At 51.1% G+C, this 25,272-nt stretch overlaps 7 protein-coding genes and 3 pseudogenes across 7 annotated transcripts; 4 read left to right on the top strand and 6 right to left on the bottom strand.

Annotated features, from left to right (window-relative positions):
• Window positions 1-705: 705 nt before the first annotated feature.
• SAPIO_CDS4769 (Methyltransferase domain-containing protein) lies at window positions 706-1,794 on the top strand (the record flags this gene model as incomplete). Its single annotated transcript, XM_016787243.1, has 2 exons — window positions 706-1,522; window positions 1,592-1,794. The coding sequence occupies 2 exons, from the start codon at window positions 706-708 to the stop codon at window positions 1,792-1,794; spliced, it is 1,020 nt and encodes a 339-aa protein (XP_016643122.1).
• Window positions 1,795-2,551: 757 nt separating this feature from the next.
• On the bottom strand, window positions 2,552-3,917 carry SAPIO_CDS4770 (Uncharacterized protein; the record flags this gene model as incomplete). Its single annotated transcript, XM_016787244.1, has 3 exons — window positions 2,552-2,578; window positions 2,641-2,855; window positions 2,918-3,917. 3 exons carry the CDS (start codon window positions 3,915-3,917, stop codon window positions 2,552-2,554), a joined length of 1,242 nt encoding a protein of 413 aa, XP_016643123.1.
• A 738-nt stretch (window positions 3,918-4,655) lies between these two features.
• SAPIO_CDS4771 lies at window positions 4,656-5,207 on the bottom strand (annotated as a pseudogene; the record flags this gene model as incomplete).
• Window positions 5,208-5,821: 614 nt separating this feature from the next.
• SAPIO_CDS4772 lies at window positions 5,822-7,606 on the bottom strand (annotated as a pseudogene; the record flags this gene model as incomplete).
• Window positions 7,607-8,447: 841 nt separating this feature from the next.
• SAPIO_CDS4773 (uncharacterized protein) lies at window positions 8,448-9,586 on the bottom strand (the record flags this gene model as incomplete). Its single annotated transcript, XM_016787245.1, has 4 exons — window positions 8,448-8,756; window positions 8,835-9,004; window positions 9,122-9,130; window positions 9,211-9,586. 4 exons carry the CDS (start codon window positions 9,584-9,586, stop codon window positions 8,448-8,450), a joined length of 864 nt encoding a protein of 287 aa, XP_016643124.1.
• Window positions 9,587-10,649: 1,063 nt separating this feature from the next.
• On the top strand, window positions 10,650-11,932 carry SAPIO_CDS4774 (uncharacterized protein; the record flags this gene model as incomplete). Its single annotated transcript, XM_016787246.1, has 3 exons — window positions 10,650-10,859; window positions 10,927-11,494; window positions 11,550-11,932. The coding sequence occupies 3 exons, from the start codon at window positions 10,650-10,652 to the stop codon at window positions 11,930-11,932; spliced, it is 1,161 nt and encodes a 386-aa protein (XP_016643125.1).
• A 469-nt stretch (window positions 11,933-12,401) lies between these two features.
• Window positions 12,402-13,006, bottom strand: SAPIO_CDS4775 (uncharacterized protein; the record flags this gene model as incomplete). Its single annotated transcript, XM_016787247.1, has 2 exons — window positions 12,402-12,495; window positions 12,630-13,006. The coding sequence occupies 2 exons, from the start codon at window positions 13,004-13,006 to the stop codon at window positions 12,402-12,404; spliced, it is 471 nt and encodes a 156-aa protein (XP_016643126.1).
• A 1,398-nt stretch (window positions 13,007-14,404) lies between these two features.
• SAPIO_CDS4776 (RTM1 protein) lies at window positions 14,405-15,497 on the top strand (the record flags this gene model as incomplete). The annotated part of the gene is made up of 3 exons (XM_016787248.1): window positions 14,405-14,585; window positions 14,648-14,899; window positions 14,968-15,497. 3 exons carry the CDS (start codon window positions 14,405-14,407, stop codon window positions 15,495-15,497), a joined length of 963 nt encoding a protein of 320 aa, XP_016643127.1.
• A 2,496-nt stretch (window positions 15,498-17,993) lies between these two features.
• On the top strand, window positions 17,994-18,903 carry SAPIO_CDS4777 (uncharacterized protein; the record flags this gene model as incomplete). The annotated part of the gene is made up of 3 exons (XM_016787249.1): window positions 17,994-18,175; window positions 18,419-18,530; window positions 18,586-18,903. 3 exons carry the CDS (start codon window positions 17,994-17,996, stop codon window positions 18,901-18,903), a joined length of 612 nt encoding a protein of 203 aa, XP_016643128.1.
• Window positions 18,904-19,219: 316 nt separating this feature from the next.
• Window positions 19,220-20,533, bottom strand: SAPIO_CDS4778 (annotated as a pseudogene; the record flags this gene model as incomplete).
• Window positions 20,534-25,272: the final 4,739 nt, after the last annotated feature.

The following is a 25,272-nucleotide window of genomic DNA, read 5'->3' on the forward strand; positions in this document are numbered from 1 at the left end:
CAATCGCCAGGGATGCTCTTCTCCTGCCCCTTTTCCTCCTTACAAACGGCCCACAGTCTCATCAAGGATCCCCTGTTGCGTTGCACTGGTGGTGCCTGAGTTCATGTCGCTAGCAATGCAAGAATCCAGTTCGATGTCCCGGTTGCCCGGGTCGAGGTTGTAAAATCAGCAGATTTTGTCTGGGCCTGACAATTGAGCCAAGGTGAGTCCTTGCTAATTACAAGCGACAAAGAAATGCGGGGAGATGCGTCCAGTGCGTAACCAGAGATGGATTGATGGATTTCCAGCAACTGCGAACTGCATCGGATGGCATCTCCGGTTCCCCGGTGCTAAATGCTGCGCTATTAGCCCGCGTTAGTACTGTTTAATCTCTAAATCGAATGCTGCAAAAATGACTCGTCACAGCGACATTCAAACGACAAGGGTCGCTCAACTTCTTTTCAGCTGGGATCCGCGCGTACGGCAGCAGCGCGATGAATTTCCCCCCATACGTAAAAACCTTAAAACCTGAAAACCGAAAACGCGTTCCTCCTGCAACCTGCAACCTGCAACCTGCCACACCTTCTTGGCCCGAATTTCCCCGTCACACAGAGTGAAAATATTGGTTGGTAGATTGGTTGGTAGCCTTCCAAAATCGGGCAAATTCTTCCGTGCTCCCAACGGATTGGATCCAACCCCGGCCGTCTCATCGCTTGGACGTCCACCATGGTCTCGTCATCGTCGCGCCACGACCCGATCCGCATCGAGCCGGATTGCGATCTGATCGAGGCCGACGACTTCTTCTCCGATGCTGCCTCAAGTCTCATGAGCTCCTCCGCATCCCTCAGTAGCAGCATCATGCGCTACCGCATCGAAAACGGCCGCACCTACCACGCCTACAAAGACGGCATGTACCTAGGTCCCAACGACGATCCGGAACAGGAGCGGCTGGAGCTGCAGCACACGCTGTGCATTCTCACCTTCGACTGCCTCTATCTCTGTCCGGCCGGGAAGGACCTGAAGTACCCCATCGATCGTGTGCTCGATCTCGGCACCGGCACGGGCTGTTGGGCGCTCGAGTTGGCTGCCGAATTTCCCGAGGCGCACATTACGGGAGTTGATCTCAGTCCCATCCAGCCTCCTTACGTGCCCCCGAATGTCGACTTTCACGTCGATGACGTAGAGGACCCGTGGACGTACTCGGCAAAGTTTAATTTTATCTACGCGCGGTTTTTGACGGCATGTATCGGCGATTGGCCAAGATTATTCAAGCAATGCTACGATAACCTTGAGCCGGGCGGCTGGTTCGAGGTCGTTGATGTTCTCCCGCCGACGTCGGACGATGGCTCCATGGCAGAGGACACGGCGCTGGGGAAGTGGTCGAGGCTTTTGCTGGAGGGGACGACGACATTTGGCCGTCCCCTGGATGCGGCGCTGAAGTATAAAGAGCAGATGGAAGAGGCGGGATTCAAGGATGTGGTGGAACTGAAGTACCAGTGGCCGCAGAATCGATGGCCTGAGGAGCCGAAGCTAAAGGATCTAGGTACGTTGTGCACCAAACATCCCTCGCGGGTTACGGGGAGGCTGCTAATTAACGTCTGACACCCTGCAGGCCAATGGGCGTATGAGAACATTAACAACGGGCTCGAGGCAATCAGCAACGCCATCTTCACTAGGTTCCTTGGGTGGTCCAAGGAAGAGCTCGACGAATTTCTTGTCGACCTCCGCGAGGATCTGAAGAATGAAGAAATTCATGCCTACTGGCCTGTGCAAGTCTTGCCCGCTTTCCCGCTCGTCTGTAAAGAATCCTGCTAACATTAGAGCTGTGCAAAGGTTTGTCTTCTATGCCCAGAAGCCGATGGAAAAGGGGAAGGAAGTAGAAGGAAAAGGGAAAGGGAAAGAAACTGGGAAAGACTACAGCGGTGACGACAAGTAAATAGCTTGACAAGGATAAATAAAAAGCAAACGCACCTCTAAAGACTAAACTCTCGGCCAGCAAGGTCAATACACCCAGTGAAGATAGAGATGATGGCTCTCACAAGCGATAATTCTTCCAATTTAGCCCCAGAGCGTTTAGCGCAGGATGCGAGGCGGACAACGCATCACGAGCGGTCCAATGGTCTAGTTGGTTAGGACGTCGGATTCTGACGAATGTTGAGAGTTCCGTAAGCCCAGGTTCGAATCCTGGTTGGACCTGATCTCCTTCTTTTTTTTTCTCTTCTTTCCTCCTCTTTTCCTTCCATCATTTTTGGCATTTCCTCTGCATTTTCTAGATAATGTAATGCGGCAACATCCACGCCTCGTGGCTAAAAGGCGCGCAATCCTGTCACTAGCACCGTTCACACGTCAGAATAACCATGAATATTCAAGCTTTAAGCTAGTTATAGAGAGCACTTGTAACACCGAGTGATTCACATCTTTTACATCCCAATCTACCAATGTCCCCAGGTGGATGCAACCGCCGCATGCAATGTTTTCCCGTTTTCACCCCAATCTACTATAACAAAAGGGTACTCGTTATTCCGCCTAGCACTTTCCATGTATGAACAAGTATTATTTATTCCCCTCCATCCTACAATAGCTTCTTGAGATCGTGTTCCTACATAACTGGTTAGCATGGCCAAGGCAACAAAAAAGAATCCTCGGGAGGATCTTTCTTACCGGCTTATGGCTTGTCTCATAGTCGATGTGAACGTAGGCCCGCTCGACGCAGGGAAGCCTCTCCAATTTGATCTGGAGATCTTCTGCGACGTCATGCACGACTTCAAGCCTCTCGTTTCGGTCGATGACAATGTCGACTTCAATGACGAGACGAGGACCGCTGTGGTAGGCACGGACGGTGTCGATACGCTCGACCAGAGGCGAATGGGTCATAGCTACTAAGGTTAGCGTTTTCTTCGCTAAATAAATGGACAAGGGAATGATGAGGAAAACCCACAAATATAAGTAATGAGCTGAAGAGTCTCCTTGTCGGCCGTCACGCCAATCAACAACTGAAACTCGTCCCACGCCGTATGCAACCAAAGTCCGCCGATCAAGACCGACAGGAGAATGGCGCCCATAGGGTCGATCCACCACTTGAGCTTGCTGCCTCCCACAGAGGTCAGAATACCGAACCCGTTGATGGACAGGTCGTTCCGGTGGTCGCGCCAGAGGATGTCGACCTGGGAGTATATGTCCTTGACGGTCCAGCAGAGGAAAAAGAGAAAAAGCTTCGTGCCGAACGCGATGGCGACGGCGATGACGGAGGGCAGGTGGAAATTCTTCGTCTCACTGTCGGATCCCGAGGCGAGGTCACGTGCCGACATGACGATGAGCACAAGCGAGACGGAGAACATGATGAAGGAGAAGACGATGTTGCCCGCCGTGGAGATGCGAGCGCGGCCGGATGGATACTTGCGTTCATCGACCTTGTCAACGGCTCGGTGAGACATATATAGCATCAGTCCGGAGAGGGGGTCGAAAACCGAGTCAGCCATGGTGGTGAAGAGTGAGAGGGATCCCGACGAGATGGCGGCGTACAACTGCAGACCTGAGAGGATGATGTTGGCGAGGAGAGAGCCCTTGACGCAGATGGAGTACATGAAGTTATTCTTTCCGTGCTCATCCTTGACCTCCTGCTCGTGCTCATCGACCGATTTCAGCATGGAGCGGATGCTTTCGTTCTGAAGCCTGTAAAATTTCTGGACCTCATCTTGGTTGCTCCAGAGCGGCTTACGCCGACGCGAGCTGTTCGCTTTGATCTCGGCATCATCCTTGAGGCGCGACGAGAGATTCAGCGGATCTCGCACATCGTGCTGGAACTCGATGTCCCTCCCCGTCGGTGGAGGTATCGAAGCGCGGTGGATGATGTGGCTTGACCCAGTACGGGCTAGCGAACTCAGGGAAATATCATCAAAGGGGATGTTTGGAGGCGAACGAGTTGGACTTCTTGCCATGGTAGGCGCCGTTTGATCTCGCGACGGATCTTGGGAAATTTCTCTCCCCTTCTGTTTGTTTGTTCTCTTCATTCAAACGAGGAGAAGCTCCGGCTCGGCGGTCGGATGCCTCGCTCTTTTAAAAGTCTTTAGCGTCGCAATCAATCAAAATTCCATCGCCGTTACCAAGACTCTTAGTACACCCCACACACGGTGAGAATCTGTGGCGGCCCTGTCCTAAAGTTGATCTAGCCGAGTACGAAAGAGGCGACGAAATATTATTCCCGTATCTCAGCACGAGAGTAGATGCCACAAAACGGATTCTAGATAGACGGTATCCAGCCTCAGGGGAGTGTTATCAAACTGCGGATCCGTCTATTACCCAGGTGCTCCTGTCTTCAGAACGATGATGGAATGAGATGGGCTTCTTGACCAGGCCGAGGTGACGCAAAACAACACCACCGCATAGCCGAAAGAAGCATAGCGCCGTCTACCTCGCTTCAACAGGGAAAAGTTTTCCAGGCAAGTCGAAGCGGACACGTGCGCAGCTTAAACCGAATCTAACCTCCCCTGACGTCACGGGGGATTTCCTGTTCTGATGCGTTTGATAGCCCTAGAAGGGGATGATAGGGGGAGTGGAGAGTACTAAGATCCAGGGCAAGTTTTAGCGACTTGGCACCAGCGTGGAGAGATTAGAATTTGCGTTTCGGATACAACAGAAGTGAAAGCGGAGACAGAGATGGGAAATGTTTGATTCTGCTAAATGGACCAGACGTTCAGTTGCACGAGCAGCCCTATGGACAACAAACCCGGGATCAGCGAGAACCTGGTTCCCAGACTAATCTGCGTCGATGGTTCAACTGGTCCCTCGTTTTCTGTTTCGTCCTCCACGCGAGTCTGCATCCTTTTCAACTCGTCCAACGCTTTCCAGTCCCCGAAGCACTTTATATGGTCCGAATCCGCATTCGTCCTGTTCATTTCAATCGTTTTCCTCTCGTAGCAGTCGTAAAAGGCTTCCCTCCGACTCTGGAGATTCGCGTAGTCCGTCGTTTCCCCCAACGTGCAGTAGCCCCAACACGGCGGATTTAAAGAGTGTTCCGAGTCGGAAAGCATGATGAGGTCTTGTTGTTGTTGGGTGTCGGTCGTGTTGCAGCACGACTTGAAGATGTCGAGGTTGCCCTTTGCCAGCGGGAGGCCGCACGTCATTTCATTTCGAGGCATGGAGGATAGCCACATGGTGTAGGGGATGGTTCGGTTTTGCGGGCATTGGCCGTTGACGAGCCCATACAAATCTATCGTCTGCGATGCCATTTTCGCGGGTAGTTGCTTGTTGGTGGTCGCAAACCGTGATCTTGGAAGACGAGAGGGAGAGCTGGTGAGTTTTGAAGCCGCCGCGATTAAACAGCAAGCAGGGAAGAAGCATCCGAGGATTCGAACACAGCACCTAGGAATACCAACTTATGGGCGACGCTCTTCTTATTAGGACCGGAACATGATTCCTTTTCAATCTCATCGTTGAGATGCTTCAACCCAGAAATCGGGAAGGCCTTGTTTCAGCCACCGCTTCACATCCCGCATCTTCCCTTGTTGGTTCATGCGCATCATCCGAGACTGACACTCCCTTGGTTCAATTGGCCAATCGTTCTCAGTGATACAGAGCTTATTCCTGGTTCATTGGGGTGCGTCGAAAGACTGGTAGGATCGGGATCGGACGCGGGTCGAACGAACTGAGCCTTTTTTCTAATTTCATCCTTGTTTCATCTATTGAAAAGAGCTATTCGTTTATTCGGCTGGAACAAAAGTCTTCCAGTCCATTCGCCCTGAATGTAAGAACTGTTGATGAGCTAAGAATAAAATTGCGAGCGAAGCTCGATCTTTTAATATTGATCTTCTTGTTCTTTTCTAAGCTCATATCCAAACCAGCATCAATAAACAGGAATCTTGAATGCATTAAAATCATATGTCCAACTCTCAATCGACTCTGCATCCTCCACGCACTCAAATTCCGTGCTGTTCCCCTGCCACAGAGGTCTAGTTGGCCACTGGCACAGCAGCTGGACTTCACCCGCATTAACTCCCGACGACACCGTAGCATTGAGTCGAGAAGGCGTGTTTCCGTTCTCAACCCAGTCAATCATGATATCCATGTTGTTCTGAGGATAAGGCCCTGGTTGGAGACGGTTGCTCCCGCAATGGCCTGCTCCAGGCACGAGGTAAAACTGATACCAGTCCTGCAGAGCTTCGAGGGCCTCCTCGTCCGAGAGGTCGGGGTACATTATGGAGCGGACGGACTGCCAGTAGTGCACCGACGAAGCAGCGGGGATAGATGAGTCGGATTCGCCGTGGAAATGGAGCAGCTTTCCGCCCGACGAGCGGAAGGGTTCCAAGTCGGCCAGCGTCGTCTGCAGACTGTCCATGTACCGGATCATTCCAATGTTCATCCACTCGCCCAGAGTATCGTATGTCACGTTCTCCAGGCTGGGAAGGTTGTCAAGATCCTGGAGTTGGATGAACCTCGTCACGTACCCTCCGCCCATGGGTACGATAGGAACCTTCCACTCGCCGCTCTCGACGTTGTACTTGGTCGTGGCGTCGGAGAACTCCGAAGAAATCTGCCACGACAAGTAGATTCGCTCTCCCTTGGAATTGATCGGACCGTCAATGATGGCCTGGGCGACGGCGACAGCCTCGGCCGACACGGTTCCCTCCTGCTCGGGCTGGTAGCTCGATACGGCCCCCGGAAACTGACGCTTATCGAATCCGAAGCCGCGAGAGGTGCTGTTCCTCTCGGCACAGTGGTACGGTTCGCCGATGATGGAGGTGAGGTTAAAGTTGAGCAGGCAGAGGTCGGTCCGGGAAACCACCCCGTCCGTTCGTCCGTCAAGAGTATCACACGCTTCGATCGTAGCGTTGACGATCTTGGCTAGCTCGCAAGGTGGAGGGTGGTAATCGAGTGTCTGTTCAACTACGCCGGGATGAAGATGGGAGACCTGCAGCTGAGCGAAGCGGTAGGCCGGTGCACCAGCAATGACGCCGTCATACTCCTCTCCCCATCTCTGCACCTGACTCATTCCCTCTCGGCCACCATCGGAACATCCCTCGAAGTAGGTGTAAATCTTGGCGTCGCCGTCTAACTCGTAAAAGCCCCTGGCAAGAGCTTTACCAACCACCATCATCTCGCCCAGAGCTTGGTATCCAAACATGTGCGCGGCATCCCAGTTGATTGAGCCGTTTCCGGCCAGCGCAACTTTATCGTAGCTGGTCGTGAACGCGCCGTAGCCGGCATCGGTCGCACCACTGGCGGCTCCATATCGTAGACCTCCAGTGGCCGAGGACGATAGAGAGTAGCCGCCTCCACCACTCACAAAAAACCGGTTTTGGAAATCGTCGGGACCGGGGAAGGCGTACTTGAGAATCACAGTATCATCTTTTCCAGTGTGAGTATAGGACAAGGTCACATTACAGTAGGTGTACCTTGGGCCACCGTCACTCGTCGGACCACCGAAACCGCCGCCTATTCCACCCCCGGCGGTCGCATTGTAGACAACAATTGTCGAAACCGATGCGGGGAGAAGATCGACCCCAAGGATCGTCCCATTGGCGGGCAGAATGTTTTGGACGTTGTCCGTGGTGCAGAGGTCTTCAATTGAGGCTGCGATGGCCGTCATTGCCATTGCGGCGAATGCTGCGTGGGAGAAGAACCGGCGCATTGCGAACAGACTTTCTAATTAACACGCTTTGGGCAGTTACCTAGAGATGAAAAAGGAGAGAGTACGGTGTTCAGGGCGTTCTTGGTGTATACACCAGCCATTATTATACAATCTGCTCATATTAGCGATGGCATTCCAAGCCTTCCACGCCGATATCGAATCATAGGAGACCCGGTATTTTGCCTCGAAATGAAACCGAGCTCCGAAAAAAGTCTCTCACTTGGAAAAGTCGGCATTGAGCTACGACGTCAAATGGCCCCAATGTAGACGAAAGTGCCCTGGTGCCCTGTAATGCCTACAACCTATCAGGCATATTAGCCGTGAGGTACCAGATGAATGGGACCTTATATTGGACGTACTAAAGGCCGAGACGTGAAATCCAGGTGGGGAATTCCAGAATGTCGTTTACCCGTTGGAAGCCCCCCAAATAATATTTTTGAATGTCATGATGCCACGCGTCGTTTGGCTTCTGCCCAATTTCCCCGCCGCTATTCAGCTGGGTTACGCGTCTTAAGAATCAGAAGGTTCATGGAAAGATCCACGGGGTCGGTCTAAGCTGACTATCTATTGACCAAATGGGATCTTCAAGATTTGCCATCCCGATGATGAATCGGGTTGTAAAACCGTGAAGGCGGAGGAGTTTGGTATCACGAGGAGGGGAAATGGGAGTGAAGGGAGTGCGCCACTCGTGTTTGAGAGTGCTGTGAATGACCAAAGAAAAGTATCTAAATTGAAAACAAATACAGTCTTAAGTCTAGAAATCGAAAAGGAAATTCCCACCCAAATTTATCTAGTCTATAATGAAGGTCCCAGCACACAATAGCCGCCTGTCCGAACAGTTTTATGACTGGATATTTCCCTCCAGTTCCTCACACACCTTGAATAACCTGGCAATCTCTGCATCGTAGAAGGCCCTCGTCTCCTCCTGCATATCATACGTGTGCCCAAAAGTCTTCGCCATATCGGCATCCAACTGCGTCCTCTTGCCCGACCGGTAATCGTAAATGACGTTGTCTTCAGAACACTTCGCCGCCACCCTCTGGTAGGTCTCGGATAGGATTAACGCCTCGAGCTTGATGTGGTCGGAGGCAGAGGTGGGTTTCTCAGAGAGTCTGTGGAGGACGATGACTCGGTCGGGGAAGGTCAAAGGCTGCAAGAGGAGGATTCAGTCCAACGCCGTTAAATTGGAATAAATGTGGACTTTTGGTGGGCGCCTTCGGAAACTTACGAATTTGTACTGCGTCATGATGCTCCTCATGATGAGGCCGACGGCACGGGGCGTCACCATATTTTCCCACTTCATCTTTTCCTCTAGGCTCACCTCGCGGCCATGGTGGGTGATCCAATTCACCCGCGACGTTTCTGCGTATCGGTTATACATGGTGTTGTTTATGTGTCCTGGGGAAAGCACGTTAGAAATAAAAGGATACAGATAACGTGGAAGGTTGAATTACCCTGCGGATCGAGTTAGCACGAAGAAACTTGATCATTCCAAGAGGTAGAGGGGAAACTCACCATGCTGTCCTGTTGAGGGGCGCCGGATCCATAATCAGCAATCACAATCTCTCATAATCTCTCACAGTCCTATGCCTTCCTTCATTTACTCACCATTTCACCCCACGCAACTTGATGGCTATCCAGCCCTCTCCACTCCTTCTTCGTAATGTATCCCTCCCTGCCAGCCAGGAGATCTACCCAATGGTCCTGCACATAGCGAACCAAATCCGACCTCTTCTCAGCCAAGTCCGCCGGAAGCTTCGCATTGTCTAATTTATTGACCCTGTGCCGAAAATTAGAGAACCATCGTGAGTCCAGCGTGTTGCCATTCCCGTTTCCATCTCCGTTGCTTCCGTTGGTCGATGACGTAGCTCCCGTGGCCCCGGATTCGGCCTTGGTGCTGGCGGTGCGGATGAAGGCACCCAAGGGGACACGACCGGAGAGGCCCGCCCTTCTCGGTAAACTGAGCAGATTCTGGCGCATTTTATTTCTCTGCCTTTTCCTTTTCTTTTCCTTCCAGGTGCTCGCGATGCCCCCGTGTTTGCGTCAAATTTTGCTTGATGCAACTACGAAGATAATTCAGGAGGAAAGGAAAGATAAAGATAAGGATTGATCAACGTTACTGACTTTGCCGAGATCGGCATTGACCGGAATTGATCGGTTATTGCCGCCTCTCCGCATTGCGCCTTTCAATTGGGATTCTTTGGACTAGGATTTGGAATCCGGGGTCTGGGGAGACGTTGCTGAAAGGGCGCAGACTAACCCCGAAAGAGTAAAGGCCGGGTAAGGAGCATTTGGGATGCCTTCAGATCTTGGACCGAGGTTCGATTGAAGCACTAGACCGCCTCGGGAGGCTCTCTCAGTTGGGCCTGTTTGAATTCGGTTGTTCAGTAATCGTAGAGTTGGAAGACCTTCCATTGTTATCTTTTTTATTTTTCATTTATTTTTATGTAAATTTTTAACTCCAATTTTATTTGACGTTGTCAAGCAGATGGGTGAGGGAAAACTCCCTTTCCTCCTTCGCCTTTATCCTTCATCCGAGAATATCTTGCGCTATCTGCAAGACCAATCCCGAAGACATCCCTTTGCTACATGCTTCGTAACATAGCAACCGGGGGTCTGAAGTTTTCAGCGTATGCTTGTATTCATACCTGTCGAACCCTCAGGCCTGGATGGAAGGCCGCCGGACTAGTTCAAGTTTATCCATTTCGGCGTCCAGGTCAACGAAGAGATAAGATTGATATAAATCAACCAGTAAACTATCTTGGGTTATGATCACGGGCTGTCAGCATAGTAGTAATATATCTTGTTATTAACCGGTCCTTCTAGCACGCAATGTTGCGTGCCGTCCTGACGTTGCTCATCATTTACGGGTAAAAACTATGATCTCGTAGGGATTGATAAGATCGACGACGACGAATATGCTCCCTCTCTAGTTATCTTGCGTACAATTGCGACAACACAACTCTCCAGGACTACTCGCAGCACTTAAGCCTTTTGTTCTATGAGCCACTAAACGTACATCACGCCTATTTAACGCGCGAGGATGATGGCTCCACGAAGCAGAGCAGCGGTGTTGCTGATGACCGGTGCCATTGTTGTCCAACCGGTCCTCGCCACCGTCCATCACCTCGTTTCTGCAAACCGATACGCGCCCCCGAAAATTCACTCAATCGAGTTTGACGATGAGGCAAATGAGCTGACCCTGGTAAAGACCACAGAAGGGAATAACAGCCATATCTGGATTTCATTCAGCGTAGGTCTAAAAAGCTTGGCGTACCAGTGTCAAGTGCGGAAGGTCCATTGACATGGGCTGCACACAGCATGACAAGAAAACCATTTACGGCTCCTCAATGGACAACGGCCGCCTAGCGAGCTACGATGCGGCCACCCTCGAACTAACTAGCACCGTTCAAACCTCTGGATCCTGCCAGGGTCAAAATTCCGCCTTCAACATCGCCACAAAAAAGGAGCCTTACTACGTCATTTCGGGATCCTATGGCTCCCGGAACGGATGTGGCATGTCTGTCGCCACAGCCGAGGACGGATCTTTTGACGGGGTGAAGCAGTCGTGGCTTTACGAGGAAGTGTCTAACGCCCATGGCCTTGCGCTCCAAGAGGTTAACGGGACCGAACTCCTCTATACGGCGGACATGGGCCTTAACGCCATTTGGGTACATTCCATTGACGAGTCAGGAAATGCTGTGGTGCTCCAGCGAGTCGACTTGGAGGAGCCCGGGCTGAAACCGCGACATATGGTCATCCACCCAAAGGGAACCTATGGCTATGTGAGTTTGGAAGCCGCCAATAGTTTACTAGCTCTAAAGCTCGAGACGTCTGGATTGGCCGCTGAGGAGCAGGATCTAGAGAGATTCCCGGTGCTTCCGGAGGGTACGCGTGGCTATATCTCTCATCGATGTATGGTCTCACTGACGGATTTTCACAGGAGGAAACAACGCCCAGTACTGGTCTGCCGGGGTAAACATCTCGCCCAATGGTCGGTACCTATGGTTCACCACTCGGGGACGAGGAAACAACTCAGGCTACATCTCGTGCTTCCTGCTGGACGAAGACGGATCTGTACTCAAAAAGATGTTTACGCTAGAAACTGGGGCATCCGGTACGGTTTCAAGTTCGGTCACGGCGGCACCGTGGAGCGATGAGTACGCTGTGTTGACGGATGCCCCCGGAGCGTATGTGGAAATCTGGAAACTAGACGAGCCAGTAGAATCCGATGGCGGCGTTCTCGAATACTCAACTGCCAAGGTCGTTGCGAGGCTAGACATCGAAGTTGAAGGATGCTGCGGAAATGCGCTCTGGGTGGATTAGGAATTGGCGATATTGATGTTTGGTGGCTTAGGCTTTTGCCCTTTTGTTTCATGCAGGCAGACTGCGCGATTGCGGATTAATTTCGGACGGATAGAATCAATTGATCAATGGCCGAAAATACTTCGTGATCTGATAAGGGCAGTCCTCGTGCGTAAGGAGATATTGCAAATGACGAATACCCATTCCAGGAATACCCTCGATGAACAGAAGGCGGCAAACTGCTACCCCAGTGCGCACTCCCTTGGCCATTTCATCAGGTCGCCCAACTCCCGATACCCTGACAACCTCATATCGATGTCCGCAACAAGCTGTTTCCCCCAACCTTCCATAAACCAAAAGCTCGACTCCACCACCTTGAAAAGCACGCCAAAATACGAAAATAGAAGCAACGCATGGGGGTTCAACGCGCGCACATCCGCCAGGATGGTTTCCGCCACGAGGTAGGCCCACATAAACAACATGCCAGGCTCTATGTAAAGGCCCGCGTGGGCGATGAGCCTTGCGATGTCGAGGAGGTGCCGTACAGCGTTTGCGTAATCCTCTCGGACGTCGGGGTGGGTGTTCTGTTGGAGATACGCATCGAGGCGTTTTATTGCGTCGAAGGTGTCGGGCGGAAGAGAGGACTCGTCCAGGGGTGGATCACCATAGAGAGGTCAGTTTTCCGTTTTGCGTTATCTCGTGGTTACTTGCAGCGTACCTTGTCCACTTTCCCGGGTCGGCGATCCAAACCCCATGAATCAACGGCGCCAGCAGAGATCTACGAAGGTAATCAAAGAAGGGCTCAAACACGGCTTGGATACCCTTCACATACGAAAAGAGCTCCAAGATATCCGATATTGGAGCTGGAAGCCGCCCACTCTCGGACCTCGCCGGCAGCAAGCTCGCATACATAATCACTAGTGATCCAAAGCAAAATAACGACTCCCAATTTTCTTCCGAGACGTTGTTTAGGTGAGGCATGAATCCTTCGAGTCCGTGAGCCTGGTGGTATGCTGCGAGAGTGACGTAGGTTTCGCGGTGAAGGGGGAGCAGGTGGGCTTTGTGCTGAGCGGCGATGGCGAGTATCCCGTGCATGACGTAGCTGTGTTGATAGGCCGTTCGAGGTAGTATGATCTTCCAAACATGTTGCATGTCCTGGCGGAGAGACAGAGTGGCATACGTGTTTGTGCTGTAATGGTGCATTAACTCCAAGTCACGACGCCAGACGTCTCCAGCTGGAAGTGCAAGGTTCCGATACGAGTCTGAGACTATAGGGAGGTGGATGAAATCAAGTTGAGAGTGCGGAGCCAGAGATTCGGGGGTCACAGCAGAATGGCCACCGGAAGTCGGCGTGGCGGTCGCCGGAGGCGTTTCGAGGCTGCCTACAGATGGTGCCGACCCGCGGGCGGAGAGGCTACAAGGAACACCTCGCCGATTGCAGTTAAAACACACCGGACGCCGCTCGTCACACTGCAGCCTTTTAGCATCGATCCATGCACGTGGCTTGTCGGTATCGGCACGACGGGCCGGGGAAGGCGATGGCCAGAGTGGTGTGGTGGAGGGAATTGGAATTAAATTACCTTAACTTTGCGGCGCTTGCATTCCAAGCAACCAGTTCGGGACTTGGTATGCGAGATTCGAGTCGACATGCTAACCTGAAAGAGAGGTGAGTGTGATAATAGTATCATCCATAGCAAAAAAAGCACTTGTGGACTGAGAAAAGCGCGGAATATACTGGCTGAATGTGCCTCGAGGGTGTCTTATTCTTGAATACGAGGGTCCAGCTTCACCACGCGAGAAACCAGAATATCAGCACTAATAAGCAGCGTCATGGAAAGATGAAGTGGGTTTACGAATCCGCGGATCCTGTGAATCCTCGGTACGAATACGCGGAAGAGTCTTGGCGGGGACGTCCCAGTCTGACTGCTAGCCGCATTTGGACATCTTTCGACCCATGCCAACGGCGCGACAGGGGATGGACGTTCCAATGTTCCGAGACATTGGGGCTGAGCTGTGCAAGCTGACGCCATTCCTTTCGTCCCCCACGAGGCATTGAGGCCAGCATGAGATTGGCAGGTCCATGAAGAGAAGAAGCGAAATATTAACAGTTCCCCGTTTAGGATTAGATTAGCGATTGCTAGCTGATGCCCCTTGAGCTTGTCTCTGCCCAACTTTAAATCCATCCCGAATACTCGCATCCCTGGCATTGCAGAAGCCTCAATTTCTCGTTCCGCCCCCTATATCATGAATCCTTCAGGCCATCACAGTGGATAAAAGAGCCTTTTGTTTCCGTTTTAATCCTCAAGGAAATTTTAGGAAAATGGCGAATTCATGAAGATAATCGAATCCGCTTCAGCAGCTGGCATCTTTTCTTCGCGCAGGCTCGTGAGAACATCCCTCTCGTGATTAAGGACTCAGTATTGCCTCACCACGTTATACAGGCGGCGGAAATAAAATCGATCCCGCTTCGATCGGCGGGGTCTCGAAGCCATGATGAAGATGGAATGCAACCCATACTACGAGGACGCACAATGGTCCCTCTACCGATACGTTCCCTCGATAGCTGCGCCGATAGCATTTTGCGTCCTCTTCGCCTTAACCTCGATCCTCCACGCCGTCCAGATCCTTAAGACCCGAACATGGTATCTCTGCGCCTTGTTGATCGGCGGCTTCTGTACGTCATGAGAGAGACAACTACCTATTTAGACGATAAAATTATTCTCTAACTAATCATAGGTGAAACCATCGGCTATGCAACCAGGGCGGTGAATGCCCGCGAAGATCCGGGTTGTTGGACCCTCAACCCTTACATTATCCAGAACCTACTGATCCTTGTCGCTCCGGCTTTCATCGCGGCTTCGATCTACATGATTCTCGGGAGGATAATTCTGTTAACTGAGGGGGAAGGCCATGCCTTAATCAAAAGGAAGTGGCTCACGAAGATCTTTGTGGCTGGGGATGTGGTCTCGCTATTGATGCAAGGATCAGGTACGAAACGATGCAATCGACTAAGTCCTCTTTCAGAAACAGAGACTAACGGTCTTTCTATCGACCAGGTGGTGGGATGATGGCTGCAGGAAACGAAACGAACAACATGGTAAGCCTCGGCGAAAACGTGATCACGGTCGGCCTTTTCGTCCAACTCGTCATCTTCGGCTTCTTCGTCATCGTCGCCGGCCTGTTCCAGTACAAGATGCAACGGCGTCCTACGACCAGGTCCCAGGAACCCGCCATCCGATGGAGGAAGTACCTCCTCACGCTCTACGTTACTAGCGTGATCATCTGGATACGATGTCTGTTCCGAGTTATCGAGTACCTCCAGGGAAACGATGGGTATCTCATGAGGCACGAGGCCTTTGTCTTTATCTTCGATGGGGTGTTGATGTTTATCGTGTTGGCTTGGATGAATTGGTTCCATCCTGCAGAGATTGGCTTGTTATTAAGGGGCAAGGTGCCTGGGAAGAACGGACTGGAGCTCATTTATGTGTCTCCTCGGACTAAAGTGGATGCTGAGTCGAGGGGCAGTTGGAGTGGAAGAGATACTTGCGGCGACGGAGATTCCTTCCAAGCTAAACAGGGGGCATAGTATTGTACCCTTTTTATTCCTTTTTCTTCGTTTGTTTTTTCCTTTGGATTGCCTTTTTTCCGTTTCATTGCCTTTAGATTTGAATAGATCGATACTGTTCACATAGAAGTGCGCGAAAAGTGTTCCTTTTGCTAGGTCTTGTTGCCTTGATTGCTGTTTGGACAGCAAACAACGCCCATCGGGCTCAGCTCACCAAGTCACACACACCCCTTACGATATTATAGAACACCAATTAAGGTTTAGGCGCTGCCCTCACTGCCAACCTCTACTGTTTATTCGGGTATATTGAGCAACTTCTAGTCACTGCTGAACTTATCTACAACGAATTTCGGTATAAATTTAAGCCTCTAACTTCTTTTTAAGCCTGTTAACTTATGAAGGGAGATGACGATGGGTAGTAAGCTTTTACCCGCATTTGATTCTAGAACACTTCGGGGGAACAGTGATGTTGTGGCAGGAGGGGAGCTCGGGGGATTGGGCAGTTTGGGGCTGTGTGGCGCGAGCAGGCCAAGCCCGAGGCATATTTGTCCCCAGTCGATGCATATCTGCATATCGGCGTGGGTTGCTGCTTGCCCCATTCCCTTGTACTCAAGTAGATCATAAATTCAGCTGCTCCTTTGTAGCGCCGCGGAATACGTTATTTCCATACTACCATGTCCAAGGACAAGATACTTTGTCCGTCTAATGGCTCGTGGATGCCGTATGTGATGTGGAGCATATGCGATTTTGGGCTGCAATCAGGTAGCCAGAGGCAACCACATTGTCAAGTCCAATGCGGAGTTGGACCAAATAGTCCGACTTGGAACGTTGAGTGCTATACCTAGCAGCAGTAAGACAGTATCTTCGTCTTAGTCCGTTTATATTCTGTCTGCTTCGCTTCCCTCATTATAAATTAGCATTCAGCATCAATCATGACCTCAATTCGCCAATTCTTCCAAGGCACTACGCAGCGAGTCTCCGGTGCGTGGCAGAATCTCCCCAATGGAACGACAGTTACGAAAGGGCAAGCGGTTACGGCGGTCTGCATCGGAGCCAGCATCTTCATCCTTTGTCCAGACCGTTTTCGACTTCTCAGAGACCTTCTCGTGGTCGTCCCATTTTTGGGGTGGCTGACAGGACTGGCGATTGACTTTAGAGACAATTTCGCTCACGCGCGGGACAGCCTTCTCGACCATTGGAAGAATCGACCTTGGTTGCTGAAGAAACTGGCTCCAGATATCGTGATAGACGGGACGAGCTCGACAAGGAAGTCCACCGCGGAATTAATGAAATTGAATCTTCAGAGAATAATTAGAAGTAGGGTCGAGCCGTTATCGGAGCTGAAGATAAGATTTTTGCGCGGTATTGTGGCTCTCCGTGAGCGACTTCGTGGTTTACTCATGAGATTGCTTCGGGAAGGTCATGATTACCTAGATCCCTTGTCAGGTTCGTACCATTATTCATAGATCTGCTCGATAAAGTTGTCGTCATTCATACATTGATGCATTACTTTGGTAGACCGAAATTCTGCTAAGAAGTGGTATTATGGAATACTCGTTCGAACTGTCCCTGTGGATGGTTATGACTCCCGCTCCGAATCGCCCAATGACGATGAATTGGAACCGCAGCCAATTTCGTGGCAAAGCTACGACACGCAATCTATCCCATCTATCAAACTAAACCCGGTTCTTCAGAGCCGTCTCTCCTTCTGTCTCGTTGAGAGGGCCGTCTGGGATTCTCCGCAAATGATTATCCTAGAAAAACTGACGAGAGGACGTTATTGGGATACGTGTGCCCAAGGTTGTAGGAGGAGTGGGGAGTACATGTCTTGGGATGATAAGCAAGTCCAAAGTATCTGCGGCATCGAGGTCCTGGCCGTTGTCGACAGGGAAGAGGCTGTTGGCGATTGCAAACAACGTAATAGACCTATCACCGAGTTTACTACTGTTCTGTTGGGTGCTACTTGGATACTAACAAATATGTCTCTAAGTGTTCGAGTCAATCCGTGCCGAGTGGGAGTACGGAAATACATCAATGAACGACGTCGACTTTGCCCTTATCCTCGGTTTTCTCATGACTAGGCCACAGGGAGACGAAATATTGAAGTCGATTTTCCGTGACTACATGCGACTAAGATTCGAAGAACGATTCAATCGTATTAATTTCAAGATACGTCCAGCGAATATTATCTTTGCCGCTTTCCAGGAACCTAACCCCCCCCCAACCCGAAAAGGAGAAGGATCGCATCAAGCAGGAAAGAACAAATGCATTATTTCTAAAGCTTATTAATCGCTTTCCGGAATTACGGGAATTGGTTGAATTTCTCCCGCCGAGCCAGTGCCAGGTGATATAATAGCTTGGTTTCTTTCTCTTCCGTGTTGGAGTGGCGAAGGAGACATACCAGAGCCAGGAATTGTAAGCTGTCTCTTCTATCTAGACGAGTCAAAGAAAGGAATCATCAGGTCCTGTTTATCACGGCTCCTTCGGAGTGATTATATCCATTAGCTAAATTACAAGATGGACTTACGAGAAAAACAAAACGGTGGGCGACGGTGGCGGAAAGGAAGGCTGCGGTTTGATCGAGACTACGGCTATGAGTCGTGGTGTCAGGTGTGGGACGCCGTGCCGGAATCCTCCCCGGCGAGTAAAATCACCGATAAAGAGGACGCCTCATTCTGGTGCGACTCCGAGCCCAAATTGTAAGACACTTCCGGGCGGTCTATATAGTTGTCACGGGCCGGCCTTTATACAGGCCTAAGGCAGTGGAACCTAGCAGAAAAGGATAAACTACAGAGTATCACCAACCAGTGAGAATAGGACTAACAGGTCTCTGTTCGATAGGGAGCTGCCGTAACTCTTATCCGCAAGCTTCGTGGCGGCGGACCGCAGCTTTACGTCCATGGATTTGGCAAAGAAATAGCGCTTGATCTCTCTCTAAATAGACCTTTCGACGCTGCCATGGCCAAGCAGACCTTCTCCGAAGAAACTGGTATCGAGCTCGGACGCCTTCTTCTCGCACACAAGGGCATCGAGCTTGAAGATAAGCTCCTCGTAGTAGACCTGCAATACAGCCACTGCTATAAGGAAGCTAACCTAACTCCGCAAAGAGGACTTGAATTTATATGTGGAACAGGGCCTGCACATGGCCCTAAGGCCGGAGGAGCCTAAAGTATTAGACATCGGGGTAGGCAGTACCATTGTGCAGCATATCGTGCCTGGCTCAACGGAACCGCGGCAATGGGACTTCGCCAACCCCAAAATAATCCACATTCAGATCCTGAACGCGGCTGCCTTTAAAGCAGTCACGGGCGTTGATCCTCCGCCGACGCCACTGCAGACGCGGATGGAAATGGAACGCATGCAACAACAGTGGCTAAGCTTCGGCTGGGTCAAAGCCATGGCGGGATTAGTTCCGAGGATGCTTTAGATGGTCTGCCGCTGGACGAACATGAGATTATGGTCTTGGATGTCGATGATAGTTTTCCTAGTCTTTGCTTAACAGGGGCGCTTCGGTAAGGTGCACTTATCTTGTAGCCTAGAGACGATCGGATCTGGTTTCCGTTTACGGAGAAATCTAGTATCGTCGCCTAATACCTCTTTCCGCCCAGAATCATACCGAGGCGTTCAGTAGACTACTAGAGAACATTTAAGACATGACGGGCTTTCGGCGAGTGACTAGAGCAGTTCAGTCAACAGATGAGCTTAGTTCTTTACCAACAACCGAGATCGATATGTGCCATTTCCTAGTTTTCGAGGATTGCCTTGATGAATTCTAGATTCTTATTTGCCCATTCCGTCCGCTCATCCTGCTCATCTTCATCGTCATGTCCACTACTGCCGTTCGTCTGGTTCCCTTGCACTTCCTTGCAACTATTACTTCCATCATTTTTGCTCACGTCCTCTGTTCCCTTCGTGCGGGAACTTTCTCCCTTCGGGCTGGGAACGTCCGCCTTCGCGTGGCTCCTGGACAGTACGTTATTCCCTCCATGAAAGATCCCCCGGGCATTGTCTTCTAGAAGCTGTCCGACAAGGGCCTTGTTCTCCAGGTCATCCTTCAACATCCCGTCAATCAGCGCCGCCTCCCTGCGATCTAACTCTTCTCGTTGCCGCTGAATCTCGAGCAACTCAACCGTGGCCATATCTTCCAGAGCGTTCTTGTTTAGCTCCATCGCCTGGATCTGGCTATCCAGGGATGAGCGCATGTCGTCTAGCTGTGCAGCACGTACAGTGTCTTGAAGAATTTGAGCGAACTTCACGGCGTGTTCGAGGAGCCGACTAATGCCCTTAGCCGTGGTTGGCAACCGGTGAACGGCGGTGTGGCGGAGGTCCGACACCTTGGCCAAGATGGCTACCAGTGTGTCGCTGTCGATTTCCGGGGGGAGTGGTGGAAGGTGGATCTTTCCCTCTTTTTTGCGGAAGATCTTTATCCATTTGGTTAGCTCTACCGCGGAAGAGCATTCCCACTTCTTTTGCTTCAGTATAGAGGACATAGAGGTTGTCGCAAAATCGAAACAGCACTCCTCGAGGACCTGCTGGGCCATGTTGAGAATCAAATGTTGGGTTTGGTACGGAAGATAGGAGGGGTAGAGCGATGGGATCTTGTCTCCCAGGGCTTGCTTCTTCATTGGAACGGAGGGTTGCGGCTCCAGATCTTCTATGGTACCTAGCGCCTCCTCAATGTCCTCGTCAGCGGACACGTCCACGTCCTCCTCGCCACCATTTCGGGAGGCGATCTCATCCAAAGCCTCGGCGGTAGATCGTGCAGCATCGATTTCGGACGCCTGGCGCTGAGCATCTCGAGAAGGGGAAGGGCGGAAAAGGTCTGGAAACTCGACCTTGGCGCGAAGTTCCGACGCGAAAATCCGGCATTCAAGGAGGCTTCGGACGATCTCGATCAATCTTTCCTCTCCGATATCTTCCAACAAAGGCCGAAGGGGTTCCTTGCTCTTGTTGAGCAGCTCCTTGATTTTTTTGTGCCGGCGAATATGGGCATTATTGCCGCTGAAGATTGGGCGGCAAAGGAGGTAGACTCGACGGCTATCGTCTGGGTTGGTCATGTCGAGGTGAGATGCTGGACGGATGATAGATGTAGAGATAACATGGAGCGTGGGAATTGTGATTAAGAGTTGGTGTCCCCCACCCATCCGTATGTACGCCGAACGAGAAGGGCCGTGAAGGAGTGAGGGGCTCGCGTCAGAAGCTGCAGAGGTGCCTTAGGCAAGACACGTCCATGGAGCTTTGCAATTGGGTCTTGGGCACTACTGGTTGGCCTCCCGCATCTCAACATCTTTAGTTCCAAGGAAGTCTCTATTACCATTGTCTCACAACCGTCTTCCGAGGTAGGAAGGAATTTGCTGTAACACAGCCCACATACATATCCCCCCAATAATTTAAACTACGTGTTATTCACGTACTGCTCCGTAGAATCTAGGGAGATGATTGAATGACATTGGGACAGCTGAGAGACGTGACCGAATGTTGTCATTTTCTTGTTTCAATAAATGGGGTCATCCATCCGTAGTGTTCACTTTGCTGGCTTATCATGACCCTCACCGCGAGAAGGACCATGTTGGTTTGGAAGATAGTCTATTCGCCGCTGATTTAGGCTCTACCATGGCAATGCCTGGGGGCCGGTTGACCGGGTCCCATAAAATGACAATGCCGGAGCCGTCATCGAGAGGGTCTATTTTTATCGCGCGGCTTATCTCGAAGCTTTTTGCATTCTTGGCTATTTTTCCCACCCCATCTCTGTACTTCAGACAGTTTCAGCATAGTGGCTGTCGGTATATTCCGGCCTCGTGGCACTGCCACGCCACGAGTTTCCCAATACCACTGACCACGGGAACTGTTGGTTGCTGATGCAGCGGCTCGTGATAGGTTCAGCAGCCTCAGCTGTATTGCAGAAGATGCGTGTGGCTCATGGCTCGAGGGTGACGGAGACCGTCTGTATTGGATAACTGGCAAAGCTGGTTCAGGGAAATCGACCCTCATGAAGTTCATTGTGAATAATGAGCTCTGCGGCGAATACTTGAAATGCCGGAGGGGTGGACATCCGCTTTTGTTGGGGAGGTTTTCTTTCTGGAACTCTGGAAGTCAGGATCAGATGTCTCAGGAAGGGCTGCTTCAGTCGCTTCTCCAAGATGTCTTGGCGCAGATGCCTAGAATTATACCATATGTCTTTCCGAAACGGTGGGCGAGGTGTAACCTCTTCGGCTCCGATCCTCGACCATGGTCCAGTGCAGAGTTGGTTCAAGGCTTCAAATCCCTTGCGACGTTAGCCGCTCGTGGTTCCTTTAAAGTTTGCTTCTTCGTAGATAGGCTAGACGAATTCAATGGGAAGCTAGAGGCCCTCATCGATCTTTTCAGGGATGCCATCGGTTCCCCAAACGTCAAGGCGTGCCTATCCAGTCGCCCGCCCTTGGGTCATTTTCGGAGAATCCTTCCTCTCCCGCCCAAGTCTCATGCCTCAGGATCTGACGTACGATGATATTGTCAGATATACCTCCACACAGTTTTCCGAGAACCCAGGCTTCGAAGCTTTGCAGAAGCGTGAGCTGCAGTTTGCTTCGGATCTCGTCCAGAATATCGCGAAGGGAGCCAACGGGGTAGTCCTTTGGGTGGCGCTAGTGGTGCGGTCTCTTGAACGGCATAATCAACCGAGATCGCGTCTCAGACCTTCAGCAGCGCTTGGATTCTTTCCCAGAGGATTTAGACAATTTCTATCAGAAGATATTCGAGAGTATTGAACCATTTTACTGGGCCCACGCTTACCAAATCTTTCGTCTTGTTGCGGCTTCTTGCGGACGGCTAACGTCTCTTGGATTTTTCTTTGCGGATCAGGAGGAGAGTTCAGCCTTTCAGGCAGCATTGGACCCTCACTTCCGTAGTCTCACCGACGACGAGGAGCTGGAATAAACAATAGGACCAAAGCTTTAATGGCTGGAAGTGACATTTCTACGGTAATTGGGATGCATCACAGCCTTGAAGCGAAGCTAATTTAGCTAGGTTGGGAAAATCTCGTAAGCTTACATCGACACCGCTTGGCTTTGATCGCTTAGGACTTGAACTCCGTATGTGCTGATAGTAAGCTTGTCGTTGTATTTGTGATCAGTGGAATGCAAACCGACCTAAACAATTAGAATCTCCTATTCATTGATTGGGATGGTGAAAAGTGCCATGCGGTCAGCAAGGGTAGGCGAATGAGAGGTAGGAACGATCCTGGGTGTCGGACGAGAAGGCTTCGGCCTCGTCCGATCCGTCTCTCGTCCGCAGGCGTTGAAGATGGCTCGTCCGTTCCGTCTTACGTCCGGAGATATTGAATGCGTTGCCAAGCCCCAGCATGACGCGCCTGGCTGATGAATCATGAACCTGAGCTTTCAGTTGTTGGTTGTTCCTTTACCCCTCCCGTGGCTTATTTGGCCTTGAATCTTATGTTAGGTGCCCCGGGCTGATTGATGCTGTTATTTTGTGGTATGCGCCCACGAGAACAGGTTGCGGCGGGAAGAAGACTGTACCATCGAGCCGTACAGGCTCTGACCTTAAGATAACCCCAAGCATACAGATGGCTCTGCCACCAGCTAGCTGAAGACCCCCAGTTGATTTGTTGAAGCCCTTGAAGAAGGGAGGCACCCAGAATTTCGAGTTAGTAATTTTTGCCTCCTCCGTTTCACTCACACACACACACACACACACACACACACACACACACATTCATTCAATCACACCCGGTGGGCCTGGCCCGAGAGGGCAACGATTAGCTGACCACTAGTAAATTTGCTAATACATCCTAACCTCCTGCAGCCCTTACGTCCCGCTTCTAGCCTCTGTCTGCGGATTCCCGTAAGTACTGTGGTTAGTAAGTTGGAACCCCCCCCAAAGGAATGATGTCCTTAAGATTCTAACCCATTACCCATGACCAGGCGGGTGTGTGGGAACCAAGCTCTGATTGGCTGGTTTACCCTGGTTGATTCTACCGAACCTCTACCGAAACAGTAGATAGTTTGGGAACACTGTTCCCAGGAAGAAGCCTTCTTCCTAATTAAGCAACGATATCACCAACAGGGTGGACAAGCACCATGTACGTCAGCAGCCAAAGGCTGCCCGAGTCTCTTCCAATTAGCGTCGTGGCCGACTTTTTAGCGTCACCACTCTGACTAGACGATGGATGGCAAACACGGCTCTCGACCCTTGTTTACTCCAGACACGCTCTCCTACACATTTCCGACTTTCCAGGATTACAACCACACACCCAACCGGTCTAAGGCTCTAAGCGTGTCATCGTGGCCTATTGAGTATTCCTCACTTAGTACGCCGCTGTCCCGACTTCACTCCCCAACTTCCCACCAAACCGCATCGATGATGTTTTCTCCGATCACAGGGATTGGCCACCCTCCCTGTGGAACGAGCTCGATGCTCGCGATGGTGTATATCTCTGGGTCAGGCATCAGCTCATTAGGCATTTTCGCCTACCTTTTATGACGGTCCTTAGCATTTGGCTGATGCTTTGGGTAACTTGCTAATGTTTATGCTGACCTCCCGTTTGGCTCGTCTCTTCGTCTTACAAATCTTAATCTGGCCATTTCTGCAGCGCTTCCTTCATCATCCGAATTCCCTCTCCCTCGGTCTATCGTAACCTGATTTCCTGGACCTCCGAGTGTTGCCGGTTCAGCATGTCCAGAGCTTCGCCATCCATGAGGCCATGAACATAGCATTCTCCGATGAACCTATACGTATCGTCTTGCTCCGGCCGTAACACGTACAGATTTTGTCCGCCAAAAATAGCAAAGACCTGGTCCCCTTCCTGTGCAGAACATGGTGCTAAGGCCATCCCGCCCCCAGTAACTTTTGCCAAGCAACGAGATAGACAGGCTATCCGAAGGCTGTAGTCAGAAATACTTAGATCTTTTACCCGATTTGCTCCCGAGAATCTCTCCTCCAAGCTATTGGGCATTGACCAGCCGCGACGAATCGCAGTGGTAGAATCCCTTCGCATTGCATCTGCCACTATTAGACGGAGATACGCTGCATACTGGGTCTCGCCTGTAAAGCTATAAACTTCGCGAGCGAATGAAGGTGTCCATTGAAGGGGGATTTCGGTCAGGGTCTCCAGCCCCTCTTCGCTCCACGGCAGCGGAGTTAAGTCTGACAAGTGGCCTATGAGGAATCCGAAGCACCTGAGTTGATCATGGTCTATTCGTATTAAGGGCCTATCCGAGGGTAGGTATGAGTGCATATCGTCTTGTCTACCGCTGGCTGTATAGGCCGGTGCGGTCCCCAAGGGGAAATCGTCGTCTTCGAGCAACTTTGCAAAAGGCATTGGATAATTGAAGGGTTCTTTGCTCCAGTCTGGTAGCCATGACGGCCACGGCGAGACCTGCACAGCTCGTTCGTTCGTGGCGTCTTCAGGATAGATCTCGGCACCTGCATAACATAGAAAGTCAAGCTTGTGTATGTACTTCGACGTTTCCATGAAATGGCGGACTACGTCGCAATACACTTCCAGCTGCGATTTGCTATAGTCCGGCTCCAGGAAACGTGATGAAGACGCATCAGATGCGAGACCTGAAACGGCGTACACTTTATCTCGCGGATCTGCCGCAATGAACCGCCGCGAGTCTGGAAGAAGATGAAAGAGGCGCATGGTTCTTCCCCCGGTTGCACGGCTCGAAAGATTCAAATCCAGCATGATGATGTTATCTATCGCAAAGTTATAGCGGGCTAAATGTCGATACTCTGGCATGTTGACGAGGGAGCGCAGGGAGTGGCATGCGCTAAAGAAAGTCTTACGGGACATAGA

This window comes from Scedosporium apiospermum (genome assembly GCF_000732125.1).
Source record: "Scedosporium apiospermum strain IHEM 14462 chromosome Unknown SEQ_SAPIO_0094, whole genome shotgun sequence".
Taxonomy (NCBI): Eukaryota; Fungi; Ascomycota; class Sordariomycetes; order Microascales; family Microascaceae; genus Scedosporium; species Scedosporium apiospermum.